Raw genomic sequence first — 27,691 nt, 5'->3', positions numbered from 1 at the left:
CTCACGCACAGCAGGCGCCGCGCGCCCTTGCAGCCTCGCCTGCGCGCTCGCCCCGCGCGCTGCCACATGCCGCCTCGCGGTTTCTGGCCGTGAAACGCCGCCAGAGCCCTGCTGCGCTAGACACGGCTGTCGAGCAGGCAGAGGTTGCCGGAGCAACTCCAGCCCTCGACGCCATCGAGCGCAGGCTGGCGTCCATCTCACCGTCTGACCAGATCCGCCTAGACCACCCCTACCCCTATCACCGTCGACACCATACGTCGTGCCTCTGCCGGCCACCGTTACACGACAGTCAAGCAAGTAGAGATTGCCGGAGCAACCTCTGCCCTTGACGTCGACGAGTGGCACAGCAACAGGCGACATATCTGACAGCAGAAAGAGGAGAGTCGCGAGTCCAGTGGGTCTGTGCGCGTCCAGCGCGATGGTGTTCGCCGGAGGTGCGGTGACACTTGCTGGAATTTCTGAACAGGCGCTGGAGGTCCGGTGCCGGGCTCCCGCTGGTCGCCCGGAATTTCTGAACAGGAGCTGTGTTTCTCCATTTTGCATTCTATCACCCTCTGTTCTTGATTTCTATTGTTCTCCAATAGATAAACCAACAAAAAAAAATACAAATGGAAATCCTAATCTAATCACGCATAGCTTGTCGTGATTTTAAGATTACAGGCCAAGATCGACAAATCAAATAAATGATCCACGATAAGACGACGAACAATATACAAAACCTGCATATTGATATAGCAAAGTTCTACCAAGATCTAATGGTTTTACTACTCATTAATCCGATAGAGCCGAAATGTCCGGACCTTGGCTCTGATACCAATTGAAGGAACCATATTTTGATATACGGTTCGTGTGCCCACGATCCATTTCGGATATCTAACAAGTACATACAAAAACCATAATCCTACAAGGTAGTAAAAGAAGTATACCTGCGAAACGAGAAGTGATCGACTCCAGAGTTGATCTTCCGAATTGTTCCCACGGCAAGATTCGACGTTGGATGGCAACGATCTTCGAATCCTATCTCAATCTAGAGAACTTCAACCACCTATCTCTCTCTAACTCTTTCTCACACACTCTTTCACACACTTGTTCTCTGCACACTTTCATGCTAATAATATAGCAAAAGCATAGCAAAAGTGATAAGATAATGATGTGCATGACTAAGCACCAACTTTCATTCCTTTACCATCACTTTCGGCTAGTGATAGCTTAAACAATGGCAAAAGTGAAAGTTGGACAATCATGATCATTTAATTATTATTTAGAATAAATAATAATGCCCATCATTATAATTAAGAGAAAGATCCTTTAGAGAATTGGTACACTGTTCTCTTGAGATTTAAGCCTATATTTGGGCCAACCGGGGATCTACTAGCTCGAATAAAGTTTGGCCTCCCAGTGCTCGATTTTCTTATTCAGCCCAGAATATAAATCGAGACACTAGTATTAATTTATTCCACTAGAAAATTAATACTGAATTACCTCTTTATTCTTTAGGTGAGTCGGGGCTAGTATTAGACTTAATTAATCTCCGTGTTTAAGATATCGAATATCCATTAATTAATTAATTCCTCTGACGGTTAATTAATTAATTAATTAGTCGTTTAATTATAAACGACATCTCGAGTGCTACCACTTAAACTTATTATCGTATCGGAACTAATTCCACCTGCAGGGTTTAATACGATAAACTTATTAAGTTCCTCGAGAGGATATTATCATCCTGTTATTAGCAGGACACGGATCCTTATTGCAATATAATCGCATGTCAAATAATAATTGCTATCACCCAAAGTATCGAGTATATTGAGCTTCAAGAGAACTCTCACCCATGATAAATCAAAGCAATAGTCAATCTATTATTCACACCGATTAATCCAACTAAGGTTAAGACTATTTAAGTCGCCGAGATCTTGATTCTTAATTAGTCAGAATATAAGAATTCATCTCACTGTGATCCTGTTCAATACACGAAGGTACTAGCATAAATAAATAGCCAAGACAAACTATTTATCCATTTATGCTACAATCTAAACCAGCAACTCGTCCATAGTTGCCTCGATTGTGAACTCAATTTATATCTCAACTTTTTCCAATTATATGATCTTCTGTGATCTACAACACACCATATAATCTATAATATAAGATAAATTGGACTATAATAGGATTATGCAATAACAATAATTCAGATAGGAAAATAGTAGTGAATAAGGTATCAATATATACAAGCATAAAAGTGTTGCTTTAAGTATATAACCCTTCATGGTCAGCCCAGACCATAATTAATTTATAAATATCAGTTCATTCCACTAGAGAACCGATACTGACTTACCCCTTTATTGCCGGTGATGAGTCGGGGGCTTGTATTTAGACTTATTAAATCTCCGTATTTAAAATATCCGACATCCATTAATTAATTAGAGCTCTGACAGCTTAAATTAATTAATCTCTTTATAAATCCTTAAGCAGTACCACTCAAACTTTATTATTGCGCCTGAACTTAATCAACCTGCAGGGTTTAGCGCAATAAACCTTATTGAGCTCCTTAAGGGGATGTCATTATCCTATACCGGATACGGGTACTAATACAGATAATCAAATATCATATATTAACCGCTATCACCCAAGATACAGAGTACTCGAGTTAGTATATAACTTTCACCCATAGTAAGTCAAAGTGATATACGAATTAACATATGTATCTGAATACTTATTAGTATTAAGATCTTATAAGTCACCGAGATCTTGATTCTTCACTTAAGTCAGATAGAAGAATACATCTCAACTGTGGTCCTATCAATACGTAATGACGTACCAGTATAGACAAGTAGCCAAGATAAACTACTTCCATCTATACTGCAGCCTAAACCAATAATTTGTCCTAGAGTTATTTCGGCTGTGATCATATTATATCTCTTAAGGTTATTCCAATTATATGGTCTTCTGTGATCTACAACACACCATATAATCTACTTATATAGAGATAAAGAACATACATATGCAATCATGAATACAATCAGATAGGAGATTAGATAGTGAACTTAGGAAACATTGTATACAAGCATAAAACGTTCTTGCTTTCAGTATACAAATCCAACAAGAATGAGGGAATTCTGTTATAGAAGAAACCAGAGCTGAACCAACCAGAGGAACACCACACGGAACGGATGTCAGAGCTGGGACGAACAGAGAAGAGATGACTCGCTCCATCGGACGGGGCTGACGCACCCATGGAGGGAATCCCGGAGCTGAAGAGTGTCCGCGCTGGATCATGGCTGAGGACGTACGAATTACTGACAACTTTTACTGAAGAATCTTCTCAACTAACTTAGGGCTCGTACCAAATATGAATTGACTTATTTGCCCCCATTGTAAACTTTTATAAATGGGGAACACATTCTCCATTGTAAGGACACGCTCTCAGTAATATAACATCTTCTCTTTTGCTTTTCACTATCTTCACCTCTCTCTCGATCTTTCGCATACTACAGGTGAATCACTCCGCTTTTAATCAAAGGTTATAATAAACGAACTCATCAAAAAGTTTATTGCACTAAACCCTGTAGGTTGATTAAGTTCAGGTGCAATAATAGTACTACTTAAGGATTAATAAAAATTATCTAATATAAGCTGACAGAAACTTTAAATAATTAATGGACGTTGGATATCTTGAATACGAGAGTTCGATATGTCTAAATACAAGTTTTATCTCATCGTTGACAATAAATGAGTAAGTCAATTTAGTGGAATAAATTATTCCCTCCGTCTCATTATTGTAGAAATTAAGAATGTAGCGGAGATTTTGAAAAAAAAATTAAAAGTAATTCTCTTAAAAAAAATATATAAAATATTGAAAATGTAGAAAGAATGAAGAAGATTAAAATACACAAATGTAGTAGAGATTTTCGTCTCGTAAATCAGTTCATACGATAGTTCTTTGAAAAGACAATTGAAACCAATCCTAGCGGTGGCGTAATTAAGGGTGTGTGCAAGTGGAGTCAATGAATATAGTTCTGTACAAGTTTTGTTCAACCAAAGAGTGCTTGTAGGGTCCATACTAGTTGGTCCAACAAATGTATTTTGTATTTATAGTATTATTTATTATGTGATATGTTTTATTTAAACAAAAAATTTGTAAAATTATCAAAATATTACTCTCAACGTCCATGAAAAAAATTCTTAAGAAAGAATGATACGAATTTTAAGAAAAAAAAATTATTGAGTATATTGAAAGTGGACAAAAACACTAAATCATCAATATAATAAAAATTAATAACCGTCATTTAATATAACAATTTTAGGCTCTTAAAAATCAAAAATGTATTATTATTAGCCGAAAATTAATTAAAAAAATAAGAAAAATATGAATATTGTAAAAAAATATAAAAACATGTATATTTATATAAATAAATAAGTAATTCATATACATAATGAAATAAATTTATATAATAATTTAATAAATTATAATTATAACATATATATAACTCATTTTTTATTTACAAATTGACATTAAAATTAATACTATTTTCTTCTCCTTAATTGCATTAAAAATTACTATACTTTAAAATATCTAAATTTAGAATAATTATAATTAAACAATCATGTAAATTTTTTAGAAAGGAAAAGAAAATGACATCTACTTATTTTTTCAATAACAAATGAAAACAAAATTAAATAAAGAGTATGATGTTCAACATTAGAGATAAATGAGAGCAAACAAAAATTAATTTTAACACTTCAAACGATTATAACTTATTTATTTCAAATTCATTACTTATAATATTTTCTACATCGAATTAAATATCTTCTATAATCTTTAATTTAACATTCAAATATTTTTTCATGATTCGAAGTTAATGATTTTTTAAAAAGAATCAAAATAGAAAAAAAGTAAGAGAGAATTTGGTGAAAAAAAATTAAGAGAGAGAAAAATTAGAGGTAAAATAACTTCACTTCTACATTATATATAGATTTACATGGATAGAATTATTCTATGAGAAATAGGTATGCTTAATCATCCACCCGGAAATGTGTGTTTTTAAGAATATTAATTGATACTTTCTTCGTTCATGAGAACTATGGCAACTTAGTTCGGCATAAATTTTAATGTAATATTTTATGAATTTTATGTAATGGAATAATGATTTTATAATTATTTTATAAAATGAGTGGTTGATGTTGAATTAAGTTGAACTAAGTGATGGGGGAAGGGGAGGAGGACATGAGTGATTTTTTGTAAATAAATGATATTTGTAAAGATAAAAAAAAAATAAGAATAAAATATGTGGTCATATCCTAAAAAGTAAAATATTATAATTTAGAGGATGATTACTTTGAAAGATTAGTCTTGGTAGATAAAAATAGTAAGGTTAATCTTTTATTTACTTTGATGGATTGAAAGTTTGAGTTTTTTCCAAATCCTTAATTATTTATATCATTTAAGCTAGTTTTGCTTAATTCTCATCCCACTGAAAGTATGAGATCAAAGAAATCATATTCTTTAGGATAAAAAGTACTCAACCATGCATTTTATCAATCATGCAAAGTAAACGTCCTTTTAATGAACGTAATGACGTTAAAAATGATAACAATATCATACGTTTGGTGAACAAGGGAGTAATATGTTGTGAGTGAAGAAATGAGCTTACATTATTTATAATGTTGTAAGTGAAAAATGACAAAATCTGCCCTTTTTTTCTTTTTAATGTTGTAAGTGAAAAATGACAAAATCTACCCATTTTTTCTTTTTTATCTAACGAAGTACTATAATTTAAATGGATAATTCTTGTAAGAGAAATAAATATCAAATAAGCCTATCTCGTTTTTTTTAGAGGTAATATGCCTATAATGTTTAAGTAACGGGTTCCATGATCTTATATATTATTCCCTCCGTCCCAAATGAAATGTCCAATTTCTTTTCGGCACGGAGATTAAGAAATGTGTATAAAGTAGATAAAGTGGGTTGGTGGAAATTATTTAAATATTAAGTATAGACTTTTCGGCACGGAGATTAAGAAATGTGTATAAAGTAGATAAAGTGGGTTGATGAAAATTATTTAAATATTAAGTATAGAGAGAGCGTGTATTGCCAAAAAAGGAAACATGACATTTTGTTTAGGACAACCCAAAAAGGAAAACAGGACATTTCGTTTGGGACGGAGGGAGTACTTTTTTTAGGTAAAAATAGAGAAACATATTTGAATCCTTTGCCCTTCTTAGAGCATCAACATCCCTGCACCCACTCCAGCAATGGTATTGCACCCACTTGGGTGCAATGAATTTAATTTTATTTTTGATATAGTTTTATTCTAGTTTCCATTTTAAATTTACAATAATTGATAAATTAAAATTTCATTGAATTCAAATTCAAATCCTACATTGATTGAATTAAAGTTGCAATACAAGAAATTAAAATCTTAAATTACTTAAATTAAAACAAACATAAAATAAAAAATCCTAAAAATCTAGCTGATGTTGTTTCGTTGCTTCATCTCCGCCACCTTGCACATGTGAAACGCCAATTCGTCCGGATTCATTTGAGAGGTGTCCCGGCTCATCAACATGCTATCGGCGAGGTCACGTTGAACTTGGGAGAACGTTTCCATTGCAGTCACCATATTCGCCATGTACCCGAGAGCTTTTTGGTTATCCTCCGACGTCTCTTCGGCCTTTTTCTTGCCTTTCCGTTTGTCTCTCTTGGCCGCCTTTTGCCTTTGGGGCCGGGTGGAGATACTCGCGTCGCTAGAAGTCGTTGTGGCAAGACCGTCGGAGCCCTTGGATCGTTTGTCTGAATGGACATCGGAGTGGACATCCTCGCCGAGACTTGCAAATTTCTTGGACTCGCGCAAGATCTTCCATGCATGCGGATACCGGAACGGCACACGGAACTCGGCTAGCCACATTGCCTCTGCTTGCTCCGTGATTTGACCATCACTCATGCTTGATTTCCATTGATCGTGACATTTTTTGTGCATGGCCTCAAACCTCTTCGAATCCTTCACCACCCGTTGAAAGTGAGATTTGATTTGCGTGACGTCGCGTGAAATAGATCCTTGGGGCCTTTCAGCGTTGTATTGGGTGCAGAGGGAGCCCCAAAACTTCGCCCCTTTTTGGTCGACACCCACCACAGAGTCGTGGGTGTGCTCGAGATACAAACGGCAAATTAGCACCGTTTCTGGCGGATAATAGTTGCTACGTTTGGTGCTAGCCGGCATAGAAGCAATCTCCTCCACGTCGGGGTTGGCAACGGCGGCAAAGCGGGGGTTCAAATTGGTGGCCGCCGCTTGAAAGGCATTCGATTCTTGCGTGAACGGCGAGAATCCTTGCCTGGAAGCATTTGATTCGCCGGGGGATGGATTTTGAGGGTGGTCACGCCAATAGTTGCTCCAATCGCCTTTCATTGCTATTTGTTGAAATAATATAAGTAGAAGATGAAGAAGAAAATGAGGAGAATGATGAATGTTTTTGGTATTTGTTGATATATATATATATAGGTGCTAAGAATTAAAAAAAAAAAAAAAAGGCAACAAATAGATGTCAACGGTAAGAAAAAAAACGGCTTCTGCCGATTTATTTAAATTTTAATTTTTTTTTTCAATTTTCCTATTTTTTTTTTTTTTTGGTTTGAAAAGGGACGCGTGTCAACATGCCCCCTCCTTCGCTCCCGTTTGTTGCTGGTGCGTTCCATCGCCCCACCCCATTGCACCCGGGTGCAGCAACGCCGGCGGGTGCGATAGACCGGGTTCGATCCCGCCATTGCACCCGCCGTTGTTGATGCTCTTAATATTCTTTACAATATTTAATTCTCTTTTATTTATCTACTACATATTCAGTGTTATCATGGTTTTATAAAAAAAAAAAAAAAAAAAAAAAAACCCAATAATTACCAAAAACGGTGCCTCAGTGCCTCGGGGTTATTACCAAAGCATAATTAAAAGTAGTATACACAAAACAAAATCATAATAATGATATCTTTTGGCAATTTACCAACCAACTTCCCATTTCCTATTCCATCAAACACCTAAAAATCTTTAGTAAACCGGAAGTTTTTTTTAATTACGAAAGCGCGGAATGGGTTATAACTGAAGAAGCACCAATTTCCAACTTCCAACCACCAAATTTGATCCTTTTTCTTAGGTCCAGTCATTTTCTTGAATGAATTGTATTTAAACAGTAGTAATATTTTATATGGATTTACCAGTCAGTCGTGGCTCTCGTTCACACTTGAAGAAACCGCGTTTTTCCGATGACTTATCTCTGGGCCCATTTCCTCCTTTCCCACCTTCCGCGACGGCGCCCATCACATTTCCATGCCCTAATCTTCCCATCACACTTGGATTTACTTCACTTCCACATCTCCAATCTGGAATAATCCATCCATATCTCTCATGGCGGACAACGGCGAGGAGAAGCTCATAGCGGTAGCTCGCCACATCGCTAAAACCCTTGGCCACACCGACTCTATGACCGACGATATTCTCAAGATTTTCAGCAACTTCGACGGCAGACTGCGCGAGAAGCTCTCCGACGACGGCATCGACCAGACGCTCAAGTCCCTCGACCGCCGCCTCTCCCGCTACATCTCCCTCGACGCGCCGATTTGGTCCAATTCGGTTGATGTCGCCTCCTTCCTCCACGCCGTTGACCAATTGATAGCCGCCGTCCGCGATTGGGCTCCCCTCGCCGGCAACAAGCGCGTCGCCCGCGCCGAGGATTTGCTGCAGCAGACGATGCTGCGCATGGAGGACGAGTTCAGAGCGCTGCTCGAGAGCGGCGGCGGCTCGACCGACTCGACCCGCCAGCATCCCGATTACTCCGACGAGGACGACGACGGCTCCGTCGAGGACGAGTCGATCCCCGTGGCGCAGCCGGTGGCCGATTACGACTTCTTAATCGAAGCGCTCCCGCCGGGGACGGTGGGCGATCTGCACGAGATCGCGAAGCGGATGGCGGCGGCGGGGTACGAGAAGGAGTGCTGCGCCGCGTATGGCGCGTGCCGGCGGGAGTTTTTAGAGCAGAGCCTGTCGCGGCTGGGGCTGCCGAAGCTGAGCATCGACGAGGTGCAGAGAATGCCGTGGACTCAGCTGGAAGATGAGATTGAAAGATGGATTAAAGCGATCAACGTCACTCTCCGTGTCCTTCTCCCCAGCGAGCGCCGCCTCTGTGACAGCATTTTCTCCGGTTTTCCATCGGATGCTGACCTCTCCTTCATCGAGGTATGCAGGGGCTCGATTATTCAGCTATTGAATTTCGCAGACGCGGTGGCGATCAGCAGCCGGTCGCCGGAGCGGTTATTCAAGGTGCTGGATGTTTACGAAACAATTAGGGATCTGATGCCTGAATTCGAGCTGCTGTTTCTCGATGATTGTTGTTTGCCGTTGAGGAATGAAGCCGTGACTGTTTGGAAGAGATTAGGGGAGGTTATTAGGGGCATATTTTTGGAGCTCGAGAATCTGATCCGCCGCGATCCGGCCAAGTCAGCAGTCCCCGGCGGCGGATTACATCCGATCACTCGCTACGTGATGAATTACCTCCGCGCTGCGTGTAGGTCGCGGCTGACATTAGAGCAGGTGTTCGAGGAAAGTGGTGATGCTGATTACGGAAAGGGAGATATGGCTTCGTCGTCGTCTCTGACAGCACAGTTGGCGTGGATCATGGAGTTATTGGAAACTAGTTTGGAGGCGAAGTCTAGGGTTTACAAAGATGCTGCACTGAGCTGTGTTTTCATGATGAACAACGGGCGTTACATGGTGCAGAAGGTGAGGGATAACGAGCTGGGAGCGCTGCTGGGCGACGATTGGATCAGGAAAAACATGGCGAAAGTGAGGCAGTTTCATGTAAAGTATCAACGGAGCTGTTGGGGGAAGCTTCTGAGCTATCTGAAGGTTGATCAGAACTCGTCAGCCAAGGGTCTGAGGGATCAGCTGAAGTTGTTCAACGCAAGCTTTGAGGAGACGTGCAGGAGCCAGTCGTCGTGGGTGATCTTCGACGAGCAACTCAAGGAGGAGCTGAAGATCTCGGTGTCGGGGCACTTGTCTCCAGCATACCGCAACTTCATTGGGAGACTGCACGCCTTTGCTGATGTGGGGAAGCACGCGGATAGGCACATTAGGTATAGCCTTGATGACATTGAGACGCGGATCACGGCCTTGTTCCAAGGGACTGCTGCTGGAACTGGAAGGAAGTGAGATTTGCTTTGTGTCTGTTTTCATCGCCTGTACATTCTTTTTTCGTGACTTGCATCACATCATCACATGTATATTTTTGAGATATATATATATATGATTTATATAGTTTGCTCAAATATCCAATGCAACAAGTGATGTTGAAACACAGATATAAGTATGGTGAATAAAATCAAGAGATGTTTGGAATCAAAGTGTGAGCTAGTTTCTGAGATAGAATCTGGTAGGTTGATTCAGTAGGATGAATGCTGTCCCAGAATAGATAGCGCGAAGGATCAACGCAGATGCCTCCCAACGGAGTGCAGAGAGGTCCGGCTTCTAGTAATCCAGTGCCGCAGCAGCCTCTCGTAGTCTCTGCAAAGTCTTCACCACCAACCAACCAACCATCTTTAGCATTTACATTTTGATGAGCATAGATATTGAAAGCAGAGCAAGCTAACCATATTTTAGTGGGTTGTTGATCATGTTGATGATAGGATTGTAGACGTCCGCATAGAGTATTCTGCTTCCTGCAAGCTCCATCTCCATTTGGGACAGCACCTTCCGAAGCTTGTCGTTATAAGCCTCAGCGTCTTGGTTCTCCCTTTGACAGCAGCTCCTCCGCAGAGGAGATTTTACTGTCATCTGTATTGGCAGACACCCTATCGGGGGGAGCCCCGACACCACCATCTTACGACACCCAACGTCGTACAGCACCTTAATGAAGCTCTGCAGTTTAGCGTGCAGGAAGTTTTGGTATTGGGAGACGGTGAACTGAAGCCTCCTAGTGGGGAAATCATAGAAATTAAAGGTGAAGTCGTTAGTTCCAGCACTCACAATAACCAGAGCTCTATTGAGTATGTTTGCAGCTTCTCTTTCGCCAACAATTGTGTGCAGCCTCTCAACGTAGTCGTTCAAGTAATCCAACTGCCTCGACATGGGAATGACTCGAGAGAAAGACGTGGTTAGATCATCATAGCCGGAGCCTGCAGACGCGAAACTCACTCCACTCACAATGTCTTGATCCGAGAGAAGCGGATCCAAGAAGGGAGGGACGGCATCCTTGAGGCCGAGCATGGATGCCAATATGTCCGGCACCAGTCTCCCGTTGGAGAACCTTCCGGTGGGGACAGCACCGGGGAAGTTGTGGCCGTAAGGGCGGTGGTTGCCTTTGAAGGGTGTGAAGATGTAGTTGTTGTTGCCTGTATCTACTGTTGAATCACCAAACGCAAGAATGGCTGGGAATTTGGGTGTGGGATTGCCCAAGGCTGCTGTGAATGTGAATGTGATGAGCAAAGCCAAGAGGGCTGCAGGAACCATTTTTAGTTTTGGGAATTTTTTAATGGAAAATGTGGGGATTTATGATTGTGGATGGTTGATGTGGGCTTGTGAGCTGCTGCTGCTGCTTTCACAAGTATTGGGAAATATGAAGGTGTGTCAGAATCAGAAGTGTAGGCATTTCGGTGGCATGTTTTGTTGTGGAATGATGGAAATAGCTTCCCTTTCTTCGCTTCTAAGATGTGTTCAGATTTACTGTGAATTCAAGTTAATAGCAAATTAATCTTCAATTCTCCAATCTTCTGCATTATGTCAATGCAAAGGATAATGTATTCAAATTCACATATGTTGCTTTATTGATACAAACACTCAAAAAGAAGGAACTAAATCATACTCCTCCAGTCCCATCTTTTAGTATTCATTTGGAAGTGACACAATTTTTAATAAAATAATTAAGTGGTTTGTATATGGAATAAGGGTCTCATATTTTATGCGAATGTTAAAATAATTAAAATGGAATAATGGTCGTACCTTCTTTTACTAAAAATATAAATGAATACCAAAATATGAGATGGCCACAAAATGAAATATGGATACTAAAATTTGAGACTGATGAGTACTTTTCTACGAAAATATTACAACACTTCAATTACTATCAATCTAAATAATTTGTGTTATAAAATATTTAGTTTAGTATTTTGTATATATGCTTCCTTTTTTATCTGGTAGCCCTAATTTTCCTTATTTATTTTGTAGCCCTAGTTTCTCATATATATATATGTGGAAAGTCTCTTGTATTTTACACACTAAATATAATAAACTATTATTCTCCTCTCTTATGCATCCATATTTTTACCATTCTACATGGTATCAGAGCGGATGTGAATTTTTGCCCTATTTTTTTTCTGTGTGCCGCCGCCGCTTAGGGTTTCACTTTTGCTGCTGCTGTTCGATTTACGCGCTGCCATCGCTCTACTTCATTGTTGTTGCTGTGTTTTTCTGCTCTGCCTAGGATTTTGCTTTTCCGCCCTTCTATTATCATGGCTGATAATAAATCTGCTGCTTTAGGAACCATCATTAGATTGAATGGTTCCAATTATATGATATAGTCTCGTGCTTTTCTATTATTCTTTGGATCTCAGAAAAAACGACATCATATTTTATCTGCTGCCCCTGCTAGTACAGATCCTAAATATGATGTATGGAGTGCTGATGATTGTTTTGTTATGACTTACTTGGCTTCTCAATAACATGGGTGAATCTGTAAGTAAAAATATCATGTTCCTAGATACTGCCAAAGCTATGTGGGATACTTTAAATGAGATGTATTCTAATGACAAAAATGTATCTCATGTGTTCGAGTTGTATGACAAACTATTTTCTCATACACAAGATGGCTAGTCCGTCAACGACTATTTTTCTACTCTTAAGTAGAGCAGGCAAAATGGGTGGGTCGGGCCGGGCGGGTTTTTGAAAATGATCGGGTCGGGCTGGTTCGGCCCGAATTTGACCGGGCTACCAATTTACAAAACCAGCCCACTGGCTAGCCTTATCTGGGCTATCGGGTGGTCGGGCCAAACCCGCCCAATATTTTTTTTTTAATAAATTGTATTTTATTTTTACAAAAATTAAATAAACAAAATTCAATCCAAATATTATTATTATTATTATAAAAAATCAAGGTTAGTCTCAAACCTCATTTAATAATGATTTCAATTCTTTTATTCTCCAAATATTTTAAATCCTCATTACCTCATTTAATAATGAAATACATAACTTTTTTTCGATAAGTAGAGATCAAATCAACCAATAACTCAAAAACAAACGGAATTAGAATATGTTTGAATTATGTAGATAGGAAATCAGTAACAGAAAGCTTATAATTGAGAAGCCAACTGTGTCGCAACTCGCAAGGCATGTTCGAGTTGCATTTAGGAATGATTTTACGGGAAAAATAAGGGGTAAACCGTAAAATGGATAAATTAAGGTAATTAATATATCTAAAAATTAAAAAACCAAAGGATCGGGCGAGCATTTTAGCCCAAAAACCCCGGGCTTTTTAGCCCCAAAGCCCGGTCAGCCCGACGGACTTATTGGGCGAGCTTTTTAGGCCCAGGTTTTTTCGGGCCTCTATTTTATAAAGCCCAACCCAACCCTAAATACGGGCGGGCTGGGTTGATTTTGCCAGCTCTACTCTTAAGGGATTGCTGATGAAATCCTCATCTATCATTCCTTATCTTGTGATGATATGACACGGGCGACTCAGTGGGGGGAATTTATGGTTGCAAAATTCCTGTCTGGTTTAGATGCTAGTCTTTGGCAGGTTCGGGACAACTTATTGGCTAGTGATAACATTCCCACGTTATCCACTACTAAAAAAATATGGATAACGGTTCATACATAACGGTTTTGGTCAAAAACCGTTATGTATGAGCGCAGTTTTAATAATATATAACGGTTTTACAAAGCTTTGTTATATATGTACTGTTATCCAAATGTATATATAACAGTACAAAGTTATGCGTTATTGTCGCAGCCCGACGCCTAGCCAGTGATAGCGTAGACCGGGTATCGATACGACTAAATAAATTAATAAGGTAAAAAGAGAAAACTAGATTGAATGTCAAGCGGAAGCAATCACTGAAACGTGATAAATAAAGAAAGATGACATCATCATCTATAGAAATATTATTGGCTTTATAACTTTTAAATCATCGAGATTCTTGTCAACCTTTACAAAGTAGACATAGCTAATTACTCACAATGACTCGGGATATACAGAGTATCGCAGCAAAATGCGAACAGACTATATGTATGAAGACATATAGCCGAGAGTAAATTTATTGATTAAGTTTAAAATAAACCTCAACATCTTGATGTTACCGCAAGAAAAATAATTACGGTATAATGAAGATCATCCGAAACAAAATTCCTGCCAGCACCAGTCCAATCTCCCTCCTCGCTTATCCTGCACGTTTAGAAATACATGCAGAGTTGAGTACAGAATACTCAGTGGACATAAGCCGAAAATCAATGAAAACTAGCTCTTAGAGCTATAGATTGAACTTGCCACATAAGCAATACACGGGAATTTTACTCAAAAGAACCCGTGTAAGCAGTTAACAATCATCATAAACATCATAAATAAAAGACCGGTCAAAATTCTCGTTATGTATGTACCACATCTACAAATTATCATCATAAAAGGTACTGAGAAGTAGGCCTCCTTCCCAAGTACTGTGACCGGCCGACCCGAATAACAGCTCACGGTCACCTCTGTGTACACAATCCCGCTTGTGGCAGGACCCGAATTCGTCTCATCGGTAGAGGGTGACATACAGGCTCGTCGTCATCAAAACTCGGCAAGTCAATTAGTTCAACATCAATAAATCTCAAAATATTTATCAGACTCATAAACATCATCATTAGTAATAATTTTCATCAAACTGAAATTGACAGTTAAATCACATCATTTACTTCATTTCGTATAAGAGGCCTACGATACGCAGGGGATCTCTATATACGTATAGTAAAAATAATGCCCACCTGATGTCCTAGCTTACTCTCGTAGCGTTCGGGGTGGACTCACTTCCGTCCTCTGCTCGCATCTTCAGATATCATAACATCGAATATAGTTCATGGGGTAAAACAAAAGGAATCGGTCAGAAACTTCCTTACTAAGAATATCATTCTATCTTAGTAATATTCCATTACTTCTCATTTCTACACTCCGTCTCACTCGATCTCATATCGTAAACACTTTCTAAAGAATCACTATTTTATTCTCGACTTATCTCCTAATTTAGGTCTAAACTCTGTCAAGGAACAACTCATAAATGAACAATCCATAAGCACATAGCAATCACATACATAACTCGTTTTTTTTAAAACAATAAAATATTTTTAGTCGGGAAAATTTCCCAAAAATCTATTTTATAAATCATTCTTAAACCAATTATTGAAAATTAACTCACATAAACAAGTTATGCCATTTTATTACATTTTTCATGTATAAGCTCAACTCAACTTCACTAAACCACATATAGGCATCTTTAATTCATATCTCATCTCATAATCAAAATCTTATTCAATTCACTCTTTCGCACTGCCTTAACTTAAGAGAATAAACTGTTTCTCCTCGGAACTCTCCTCGGTTTGGGATTCATACCATTTGAAACCTCTTGAAGTCTAGTTTCATTTAAAAAAAAGTAGGTTGCAAAAGTCTAAGTGGTTCAGGAGATATGACAATGTTCCTACAGTCTACCATATTCGGCAGTTTTGTGCAACTGGAAGTTTTGATTTTTGAAAAACAGTAGATCTTGTCGAAATGACTTGAAATTTTGTGGGTTGCTAGCTAACATGTTCATCTCGTTCATATAAAAATTTGGAAACCAAAAACGCAGGGAAAGCTATTGAAAAGGGTGGCTCTAGTATCTGTTTCTTCCAAACTTTCGGTAGAAAGTTGCAGTTAGAGATTTATATTTTAAAAGGGTATCAAACGATCACCAAATGACTTCAAAATTTACATGAACGTTCTTAACACTTATATATACTTACCATAAAATGTTCAAGATTTTTGGGTATCAATAACCCCGTCGAATTACATCAAGTTAGTAGCTTTTTTAAGCTAGCCATATTAACTCATCAATTAGTCAATCTTAAGCATATAGCTAAGTATACCCTATTTCCCATCAAACCAATTCATCATAATCTTTATCAATCATCTCTAATCATCATTCTAACCCATCAATTATCTTACCTACAATCTCATAGGCTCATTTTCATACTCAAATCCCCACTTACTTCATGAACTTCAAATTTCCAAACATCACACAAACTAACACCTTCAATAATCCATTTATCAAAATAAATCCATGCTTTTCATGCAAATGATTAATAAATAACATCTCAATAGCATGAATACACTCTCCACTTAAGGTTAGAAGATGAAAAATTTTAAAAGACTTCCAACCCTATTTTTTTTCGAAAATTTTGAAGAGAAGAAAAAGTGATGTTTTCATGCTTTAATCCTCCATGTACATGTTTATTAAGCTCAAATATAAGTAGATTCATGTGATTAGAAGCTTACTCTATGATTTTTGAAGAGGAAAGTATAGCTCCTCCTTCTTGAACCAAGCTTTCAACCTCAATCAAGCTTTTGATATAAAAAATATAAATATATAGATTTTGAGCTTGAATTTGTAGATGATTTTGGTGTAGTATTAGCTTGTGCAATTTTTTTTTACTTACTCACTATTGGTAGTGGATGAAGAAAGTTGACAGAGAAGAGAGAGGGAGGGGACGGCTACTATGAGGGATGAAAGAGAAATGTTATGTTTTATTTAATCCCATTAACTTAGCCACCAAGTATAGGATATAAAACACATGCTTAATTCATCCACTTGCACAAAATATCTTATCCAATTGCTTTGTTTTATCCACTTGCTTTGACTCCCCTCTCTAAAGTCAGTTCAGCACACTAATCTTGGTGACCAGAGCTGTGAAAACTCGGCAGACAGAGCTACTTTAGCTCGGATTCAGCTCTTCTATCAGAGCAGAGATCACTCAACTTCAGCTCTACTTGCAGAACAGAGCTCGGTTTTAGCTCTGCCATCAGAGCAGAGCACGGTTTTAGCTCTGCTACCAGAGCAGAGCAGAGCTCGATTCAGCTCTGCTGTCAGAGCAGAGCTCGATTTCAGCTCTGCTACCATAGTAGAGCTCAGTTTTAGCTCTGCTATCAGAGCAGAGCTCGATTCAGCTCTGCTATCAAAGCAGAGCAGAGCTCCACTTCAGCTCTGCTACCAGAGCAGAGCTCAGTTTCAGCTCTGCTGCCAGAGCAGAGCACAACTCAACTTCAGCTCTGCTTGCAGAGCAGAGCTCGGCTATGCCAGAGCTGCTACAAACTATCAAAAGAAAAGAAATTACAACTTTATCTTTGTTCAACCAGCATCTCTATAAATCCTTATGTCTCAAAGTACTTCATGCACTAGTTCCATCATCAAAAATGTAATAACTCAAACAATTGGGATATCTCCTCTCGTCGTATGCTAGTGTTTATATCTCAGTGCTCTTAATAATAAATCTCTCAATAATTATAATGAGGAAAAAAATGCGGGGTGTTACAGTTATGTATGAGTGTTATCTATTAGTGATATATATAACAGTATTACTGAACCGTTAAGCCGTACGTTATCTATGAACATTTATTTTATAACGGTTGTTTGAGCGTTAAGACAAGCGTTATATATGAGCGTTATTTATAACGATAGTTTCAACCGTTATGTCTACTATTATGTATGAGCATCATTTTTTTTAAAACTATAATATATTTTTAAAATAAATGAATTCGTTTAATTGGCTATTAAATTAGACTAGTATGCCCGTCCGTGCGATGCACGGCAAATATCGAAATTAAACGAAATGTTTATATAAATAAATAAATAATATAAATATTAAAGAGAGTAAAAAATATGAACAAATACTAAATTTGTTTTAAAAATAAAATAATATAATGAACACGAATTAATCAAAAAACTCAGATTTGAAAACATCAAATTTTCAACTTTATATCAAGTTTAATGATAGTAATAGTTATTAAATAATTAAAAATTATTTGATAATAATAATAATAATAAAATAATAATAATAATAATAATATTATTATTATTATTATTATTATTATTATTATTATTATTATTATTATTATTATTATTATACGTCATATTTGATGCAAAAATATAACTAATATTTGAAATTATATTTATATAACTATTTACTATCCACAAAGTTGTATTAAAATTAATACAAAAAAAATATTTAGAAAAATAGTTATATTATGAACCAATATATTTTCATTCACCTTTGTTACATTCTAAACTGTTTTAATTAAAAAAAAAACATGTAAAGCAAAAAATATGCTATCTACTTATTTTCCCTTTAAAAACACAAAATAAAAATAAATACATATATCAAAGAAAAATATAGCATAAAAAAGTAAACACGTCATTAAGGAGAGAGGATTAACAAAAACAATAAAGAGAGTAGAGAGGAAGTATACAAAAAATTATTTTAAAATTTTAAATTACTATAACTTATACATTTTAAATTTATTTTTTTATGATTTTAAATTTTAAAAGGTCTAAAATTTTATAAGAAATCTTAGCAAAAAAAAATTACAATTATATCTATCGAATCATACTTTTTTTTTGAGAATTTATGAAATAATACTTAAACATGCTATTGCAAAAAAAATAAGAGGATAAAACCGAAAATCAAAAAGAAAATAAAAAAAATATCTAAATGTAAAAGATATAAGTGAATGATATACGAAAACAAAATATAATAAATCAAATGAAAAATAAATCATTAAAAAAAAAGAAGTAAAATAAGAGAGAGGAGAGAGAAAATAATTTAGTTTGAAACTTTAAATTTTAATATCTTTATCATCTTAAATTTATTTTATACTTATTATATATCAAATTAAAGCTAATTTTATGATCTTTAATTTGATATGCATATTGAATATTTTATCATTACTCACATTACATGATTTTCAAAAAGAAAGAAAAAAAAAGTAAAACATAAAAGAAAAGAAAAGAACAAAAGAAGTTTAAATTGTCGGTTGAATAACTGATATTTGCTGGTCGTGCATATATACTTTGAAGTTTGTTGAATCACTTAAATATCGGAAATCTATTCAATCTAAATATGCTGTTGAATAATTTGAATTTTGCCGGGAAATTCTAGCCGTTAAAACTCCTTCTTTATATATAATATAGATTTCATCTTGGGTTTGTCCCCCCTCTCCTTCCCCTTCCTCTTTCCCTTCCCCTTCGGCCTTTTCCCACCAGTTTGCCACCACCCGCGCTGCCCTCGCCCCAGCCGTGTGCCCCTCAGCCCCCTTGCCCAGCGACCATGGCGTAGCGACGAAGAGAAGGCTCAAGTGGCGGCGCTGCTGGCGATTTCAAGTGCCAGTCGGATCTCAATCTCACCGACCTCCCCGCGCCGTCTACCCTGCGCCTCGTCTTTCTCTTCGCCGACCTCCACAAACGCTCTACCCCACATCACCCTACCATGTGTCGTCGCCCCCATCTTCAGCGCCCTAGCTGACCTCCTGAATCCTAGCTGGTCATTGCCGCTGCCACCCCAATTCGGTGCCCATCTTCAATCGCGTCTGTTCTGTACATTAGAGGACCGAGTTTATACTTGATTCGACTTTACTCAAATTTTCGGTGAGATTGAACTTCAATTTATCTAGTTTTATTGAGTTGAATTTTTGAAATCATAAAGTGCGATTCTGGATATCTTCATAGTCAGTTAATCAAATGCTTAAAGATTTGTTTATCTTCATAATCAATTAATCAAACTTCAGTCCCTACTGCCATTGTAAGCTCTTTTCCTCATTATTTGATTAAGTATTTGATTTAGTAGCAGCAATAAGAAGTCCAAGTACTATATAGACTGCTCATGTTTTAACCTTTTATAAATATTTGAAATTAAGGTGTTGATGACGGTCAGACTGAATTTGTAAATCCTATGTTGTATTTGTGTGGTTGGAGATTTTGGAAATTCTCAAATATGAGTCATTATATGAGGGTTATTTGGTTATTGGTATTAGTAATTATTAGCTGGTCACCTTACATATCAAGATTGATCTCTTTGTTCATGTTATAATATCTCTTAAGAATTTCCACCCCTAATGTCACGGAAAATTGTAATTTAGATATACATTGACTAATTTTATCTATGATAGTTTGTTTAATTTCCATTTAGTAGTTGTTTACACAATCTCTAATAAAAAATGCAGGTGGGTAATATTTAGCTGCACATGTTATCCCTTGGATGCCATTATAATGTTTAATTTATTGTCTCCTTATTAGCTTTACTTTCGTTCAAAATTTGAGGCGAAATAATGATTTCTACTTGTTGTTAGGCATTCTACTCTTAGAAGGCATTGGATTATAACTGATGCCAATGGGAAAACTGAGAGTGTCCAATTAGTTTCATTACTTTTATGTCTTGAACCCTCACCTTTTTTATGATTAATTTTGTTTATTGATTTAATTGCGTGCAACTGAGCGCTCTGCTATTGTACTGTAGTGGCGTCGGGGTGATAGGCGAACAACCTGTTATACTTCCCAATACTAGTTTCGAGTATTCATCTAATTTTCCTCAACTATATTCTGACAACTTTGATCCTGTGCTGATCTCTTTGTGATTTTTATACGTGCAGGTTCTCTTTGGAAATTCTTCCTGGTTTGTGTAGATGTGTTGATCCTGGTATAACCTTTTTTCACCATTCAGTAAAGGAGTTGTGGTCTTTTTTGGTGCATTCTTTCCTTTATTTTGAGATAAATTTTGACAATCCGTAGTGGATATTTGAAGTCCTGATTAATTCTTTCATAGAAAGCAAGTCTGATATCAATATTTTGGGTTCAACTTTTGGAAAATGCCCATTTTGGATTATATGATCATCTGTAACTCTATTATTTTGATTTAGCACATGATATCCCCCTTGTTTATTTAACTTTTCTATTTTCCACTGGAGTGTGATCAAAGCAAGTGCTGAAGAAATTTTGAACTTATCCTTATCCTTTTATGAGCTCTTGGTGAAGTACATTGTAGCATAGCTAGAGTTGTCAAAGTCCGAGAATTTCAGAAGGAGGTGAATATGTACTCAAAGGATCTGAATTACTTGTGGATTGCTCTGGTAACTAATTATCTCTCTTTTCGAGTTTTTTAATTTCTTATCATGTTTCAACAGGTATGTATATTTGACAATACATACTATCTTGATGTTGTTAAGTTGAATTCCAAATTATTTTGGCATGAATTATAGAGAACCTGCAGCAGCTACAATTTGACAATGTTCAACAACTCCAACACCAGGAATCTAATTTCTACCCTTCAAAATGCCGAATCTCAGTGACAGCGTCGAAGCGGCAGATGGAGGAGCAAGAAATGATGAACATAGACGAAGAGGAATACGGGGAGAAAGTGACGTGTTCGATACATTACTCTAGCTACTTAGATATATTACATGGTTAAGTTATTTAGATATATTTGACATTTTGATTATGGATGGATGAAGTTATTTGGATGATTAAATATTTATAGAATATATGTTTTGGTTGTAGTATATGTTGTGTTTGATGACATTGTATATTGTATATTGTATAATTTGTATTTACGAAATTACAAAAATAGGAAAAGAAATGCTTGAATTCTTTATTTGAAAATACATAACGGAAATGACTGTTATGTAAAATATAAAAAAATGTTATATATAACGACAACAAAGTATATAAGAAATATATTTTATAACAGAAAAAATAAGTTTTATAACGGTGAAAAACTATTATGTTTGCTATCATAAGAAAACGGTAATTAACCGTTATGTAAAATATAAAAAATCGTTATGTATATTTACAATACATAACGGAAAAATACATTTTATAACAGATTTTACCGTTATGTATTACATTCATGTAGAACTGTAATCAATGTGTTATGTATACATCATTTATCGTTATGTATACATAGTATAGGTAATGGTATATTATCGTTATGTATGAGCGCCCTCATACATAACACCACTATATAGGACTGTGGTTTTGGTACATACATAACGGAAATTTACTGTTACGTATGAGCATTTTTTTAGCAGTGATCTAATGCCCTCTCTCGTGTTCTGGGTGTCACCATAGGCCATACTGAGACCACTTCTTCCAATACTTCTGCTATGTTTCTTGAGGTCGGGGTCATGGCGCTGGTCGAGGTGGTGGTGGTTGTAGAACTGATATTAACAAAGATGCTCGTAGTTGCTCTCATTGTGTTCACACCAATCTCGTGTCTGAAAAGTGTTGGGCGAAGTTTGGTAGGGGTGAGCAAAAAATCCGAAACCGAATAACCGAACCGATCCAAACCGAAATTTTAAAATATGGTTTGGTTTTTTTGGTTTTTCGGTTCGGTTCGGTTTTTATTTCCATAAAATTTCGGTTTTTTGATTCGGTTCGGTTCGGATTTTTTAAAACCGAACAAAACTGAAAAACCGAATTATATTTATAATATATATAAATATATATAAATATATATATAGGGTTGGGCTAGGGTGAAAACACATCTTTTTGTAAAAACTAAAAACGGCTAAAATGTATGAATTCTATGTAGAAAACGTATGAATTAGCTGTGTAACTGTATGAATTGCGAAATTCATACGTGTTCTACATAGAATTCAGTCGTTTTTAGTTTTTACAAAAAGATGTGTTTTTATTATAGCCACACTCTATATATATATATATATATATATATATATATATATATATATATATATATATATATATAATATTTTAATTATAATTTTATAATATCTAACTTCTAATATTTTTTAATTTTATAGTTTTTTTTTTGGAATTTTCGGTTTTTTTTTCGAAAATTTCGGTTTTTTCGGTTTTTTTTCAAAAATTTCGGTTTTCTTCGGATTAATTCGGTTTTTCGGTTCGGTTCGGTTTTAATTATAAAAATTTCGGTTAATTCGGTTCGGTTTGTTCGGTTAATTCGGTTCGGTTCGGTTTTTTTTTAAAAAACCGAACTAAAATATGGTTTGGTTTGGTTTTAGCAAAAACCGAACCATATAACCGAATGCTCACCCCTAAAGTTTGGCAAACCAGAATGGGTGACCAAGAACAAGGCTACTACTGTACAGACTGCTTCTCCTGCACAGACTTTGTCGTCCACTGCTGACATGGTCTTTGTCCCTCGTGCTGATTATGAGTCTTTTCTGACTTCTTCTAGCAATTCCTTTACTATGGCTACCTCTACCACTACAGGTGCGTTTGCCGTGTCTCATGGTAAGTCTTGGTTGTTGGATTCTAGTGCTTTCGCCCATATTACTAGTACCAAGACACTCTTAACATCTTTTTCTTCTTCATCTCTACCATCTGTCCATCTTGCCAATGACACTTATTCTCCGGTAACGGGGATTGGTGTTGTCAAGCCTACCACTACTATCACTCTTGATCATATTATGTTTGCTCCTAAGTTTTCTGTTAGTTTGTTATCTATTAGTCAGCTAACCAAAACTCACAATTTTCCTGTCACCTTTTATCCTTCCTATTGTACCTTTCAAAACCCGCAGATGAAGAAGACGATTGGTGGAGGACACGAGTGTGATGGTTTATATTACTTGGATTCTATCTCTCCTGCATCTTCCCGTGCTCTCTCTGCTATTGGCTCTCCATATCACTGGCTTTGCCGTCTTGGTCATCCGTGTTCTGCCAATCGTCGAAGTTTAGTTTCTATTGCGTCTGTTCATTTTCAATTTGAGTCTTGTGAGTTGGGCAAGCACCATCACAAATCTTTTCATCCTTGTGTGGATAATCATAGTTCTTCTCATTTTGAATCACTGGCTTTGCCGTCTTGGTCATTCGTCTTCTGCCAGTCGTCGAAGTTTAGTTTCTATTGCGTCTGTTGATTTTCAATTTGAGTCTTGTGAGTTGGGCAAGCACCATCACAAATCTTTTCCTCCTTGTGTCGATAATCATAGTTCTTCCCCTTTTGAATTAGTTCATTGTGATGTTTGGGGTCCTAGTCAGGTAGAGTCTAGAGGACGTTTCAAGTACTTTCTGATTATGGTTGATGATTATTCTCGCATGACATGGCTGTATTTACTCAAGAAGAGAACTAAGTCCCTCTTGTACTTAAATCATTTTATCATGAAATAAAAACTCAATAATTTGCGTAGTCTTCGCACTGATAACACGCTTGAGTTTACACAAAAGTCCATTTAATTCTTTTGTGACTCTCATGGACTAATTCATCAAATGTCTTGCTTTCACGCATCTCAACAAAATGGGATTGTTGAACGCAAACATCGTCATATTTTGGATATGGTTCGTACTCTTATGCCTCACATGCATGTTCCTACGTATTTATGGTTTGATGCTGTTCTTACTGCCTGCTACCTTATTAATATGATGCCTTCTAGTGTGTTTTATGGGGATATTCCTTTTTCATGTCTTCATCCTAATAAACCTCTGCATATTGTTCATCTTCGCATATTTGGATGTTTGCGTTCAACAATCCTATTAAGTGTATTTTTCTAGGATATTCTCGACACAAAAAGGGATATTGTTGCCTAGACCCACTGTCCAAGCGTCACTATGTTTGTGCTGACGTTACCTTCTTCGAGTCTCAATCTTACTTTTCTCATACTCTAGCTCAAAATCATGATCTGTTAGTTCCTACTCCTTTACCTATCCCGGTAAGTGTCTCGTCTAGTCTTCCTACACAACTATTGCAGGTGTAGAAACGATGTCCTAGGCCACCACGATTGCCAGAACCTATCCCAGAACCCATTTCAGAATTTGTCCCAAACCTAACCTCATGTCCATCACCTGCGTCATCTTCGCCTTCAACTTCTGAAGGTCTTCCCCCTACCACTGATGATCTACCCATAGCTCTCCGCAAAGGTAAACATACTTGCACCACTAAATATCCCATGTCTAACCATATTTCTTTTGCTCGTTTGAGTCCTCATTTTTATGCATTTGCTCTTTGTCTTCTATCTACAATCATTCTAACTTCTTACCATGAGGCACTTAAACACCCTGCTTTGGTGGGCTGCTATGGATGAGGAGATGCATGCCTTACTCAGTAGAGGTGCGTGGGTTCTGGTGTCTGCCCCTCTATCGACAATTATTGTAGCTTGTCGCTGGGTGTTCATTCTAAAGTTTCTTGCTGATGGTACTATTGATCGTTACAAAGCACGTCTTGTGGCCAAAGGGTTCACCCATACCTATGGTGTTAATTACTTTGAGATGTTCTCTCCTACTGCTCGTCTGAATTCAATTCGAATCTTATTTTCCTGGTTGTCAATCTTTCTTGGCCAATGTATCAGCTGGATGTGAAGAACGTCATTTTCTACGGTGATTTGACTCTAATTGTCTATATGGAGCAAAATCTAGGGTATGTTGCTTAGGGGGAGGATGCTACCAAGGTCTATTGCCTCAAAAAGGCAATTTATGGGCTTAAGCAAAGTCCAAAAGCTTGGTTTGATAAATTCAGAAGCATTCTTGGAAATACTGGGTTCAAGCAGTGCAAGTTGGATCACTTTGTCTTTGTGCGCCATCAAAAATTCTAGAATTGTCATTCTCATTGTATATGTTGATGATATTCTTGTATCTGGCAGTGATGTACAGGGGATTGATGAGACAAAGAAGTACTTGTAGTTGTAGTTTGTTATTAATGATATGGGAGGTCCTAAGTATTTCTTATGGATTGAAATTGCTCACATCAAGTCTGGATTTTCTCTGTCTCAGGTATGCTATAAATTTGCTTAGAGAAACTGGATTTCTTGGAACGAAGCCTGTTGATACTCATATGGATGTTGATACGAGTGTTTGGGATGATAGTGGAGATTTTTTTGAGGACAAAGCTAAGTATAAACAACTTGTTGGGAAACTTATCTACTTGACAAATTACACGGCCTGACATTTCTTTTACTGTTGGCTTTTCCACTAGTTTCCTGGATAAGCCTAAATAAGTTCGTTGGGATACTGTTATTCGGATGCTTCGATATATTTCAAGAAATCTCTGGGAAAAGGATTCTTATTCAAGAATAATGGTCATCCAAAGATTGAAGGATATTCTGATGCTGATTATGATGTCTCTAAAACTGACATGAAGTCTACTTCTGGATATTGCACCCATTTGGGAGCAAATTTGGTATAACTTGCGAAGTAAGAAACAATATATCGTTGCTAGATCCTCTGCCAAGGCCGAGTATAGAGCTATGGCTCACATTTCTACTGAGATGATTTGATGCAGCCCGAACAAAGCCAAGCTCATGCCAGAACAGAGCTAAACTCACCAGAGCTGAAAGCGCCAGAACAGAGCCAAGCTCGCCAGAGCTGAAATCGTTATGCCAGAGCAGAGGAGGACTTCAGAGCAGAGCAGAGTGCCGGACCAGAATGAAATGTCAGAGCAGAGCAGAGAAGAATGCCAGAGCAGAGCAAACTTCCAGAATGCCAGAGCAGAGCAAAGGTCGAAGGTAGAGCGGACTTCCAGAGCAGAGCGGACTTCCAGGGCAGAGCGTACTTCCAGAGCAGAGCTAAGTTTCAGAGCTGACTGAAGTCCAGCACAGATTATGTTCCAGAGCTAGCATTCCAGAGTTGGATGAAGTCCAAAGTAGACTATATTTTCCAGAGCTGGCGTTCTCGCCAGAGTTGTCAAAAACTTGCGGAACAAGTTTTCTTTAAGTTTCCTTATTTTTACGTTGTTTCCTTCATTAGATTAGGGTTTAGTTTTGCCTATATATATATGGCTGCATGTGAATGAAAAACATATCTTATCTCTTGTATAAAATTTGTGAGTTTATTCTCTTGTGAACTCCATGTTCTTCTTGATTTTGTCAAAGGCAAATTCAGTTTATCGGCGTAACGGCGAGTTCAACCAATCCTCGTCGGGTGTTATTCATCGTCCCCGAGTTGCTGCATCAATCACACATTGGGGTTTAGGGATCCGTTCTCCTAGATCATTTTGTGGATTAAATTAAGAGGTTTTGGGATACTCCATCCTTTATCGTTCCTTTAAATTTTATCTTTTAAGTCTTCCGCATAGCGTGTTGTTTAAATGGTCCGACCAAGTTCATATCATTCCGTCAAGGTGCAGGTGAGGTTCACATCATGATTGGAGTGAAAAATCTACTTCACGAATTGGGGTTCACTTTTAATGAATATTTACCTATACATTGTGATAACGAAGCAGCTATCTACATTGATAACAATCCGGTGTTTCATGAGAAGACTAAACATATTGAGGTTGGATTTCATTTCATTTGTGAGTGTGTCTTGAGTAAGCCCATTGCTACTCCTTTCACTTCTTCGTCCAACCAGATTGTTGTGGGCAAAAGACAATTTTCTAAACTTTGCATCAAGCTGGACATGATCGATATATATATGCTTCAGCTTAAGGGGGAGTGTTACAGAATATTTAGTTTAGTATTTTGTATATATATTTCCATTTTTTATCTTGTAGCCCTAGTTTTCCTTATTTATCTTGTAGCCCTAGTTTCCCCTATACATATGTGGGAGGTCTCTTGTATTTTGTACACTGAACATAAACTATTCTTCTCATCTCCTATGCCTCCATGTTTTACCATTCTACAATTTGAATATATGCTCGTCTCATTTTCTCAGATCATGCATAATGATCTTTGAGGTGATCTGGAGTGCAACCTGTTGCACCATGCA

At 37.2% G+C, this 27,691-nt stretch overlaps 3 protein-coding genes and 1 long non-coding RNA gene across 6 annotated transcripts in view; 2 read left to right on the top strand and 2 right to left on the bottom strand.

Moving 5' to 3' along the window:
- Positions 1-27,691, bottom strand: part of LOC131006624 (pathogenesis-related genes transcriptional activator PTI6-like) — an 812,544-nt gene that overhangs the window by 302,002 nt on the left and 482,851 nt on the right. The window lies entirely within an intron of this gene.
- Positions 8,335-11,922, bottom strand: LOC131006621 (GDSL esterase/lipase At1g06990-like). Its single transcript, XM_057933798.1, has 2 exons — positions 10,625-11,922; positions 8,335-10,547 (listed from the first exon to the last, which is right to left on the bottom strand). The coding sequence occupies exons 1-2, from the start codon at positions 11,481-11,483 to the stop codon at positions 10,357-10,359; spliced, it is 1,050 nt and encodes a 349-aa protein (XP_057789781.1). The 5' UTR covers positions 11,484-11,922; the 3' UTR covers positions 8,335-10,356.
- LOC131006619 (exocyst complex component EXO70B1-like) lies at positions 8,388-10,303 on the top strand. Its single transcript, XM_057933796.1, has one exon. It carries the CDS (start codon positions 8,388-8,390, stop codon positions 10,185-10,187), a length of 1,800 nt encoding a protein of 599 aa, XP_057789779.1. The 3' UTR covers positions 10,188-10,303.
- On the top strand, positions 19,218-21,579 carry LOC131006626 (uncharacterized). Of its 3 annotated transcripts, none has more exons than XR_009095640.1 (4): positions 19,218-19,672; positions 20,541-20,594; positions 20,674-21,150; positions 21,280-21,579. It is a non-coding gene; the product is annotated as an uncharacterized LOC131006626 (long non-coding RNA). The 3 variants fall into 3 exon arrangements; XR_009095639.1 differs by lacking the exon at positions 20,541-20,594 and having other exon boundaries at positions 19,219-19,672; positions 20,674-20,720; positions 20,989-21,150; XR_009095638.1 differs by lacking the exon at positions 20,541-20,594.

This window comes from Salvia miltiorrhiza, chromosome 1 (genome assembly GCF_028751815.1).
Source record: "Salvia miltiorrhiza cultivar Shanhuang (shh) chromosome 1, IMPLAD_Smil_shh, whole genome shotgun sequence".
Lineage (NCBI taxonomy): Eukaryota > Viridiplantae > Streptophyta > Magnoliopsida > Lamiales > Lamiaceae > Salvia > Salvia miltiorrhiza.
The sequence above is the reverse complement of the archived record's forward strand: the minus strand, read 5'-3'. Positions and strand labels throughout refer to the sequence as shown.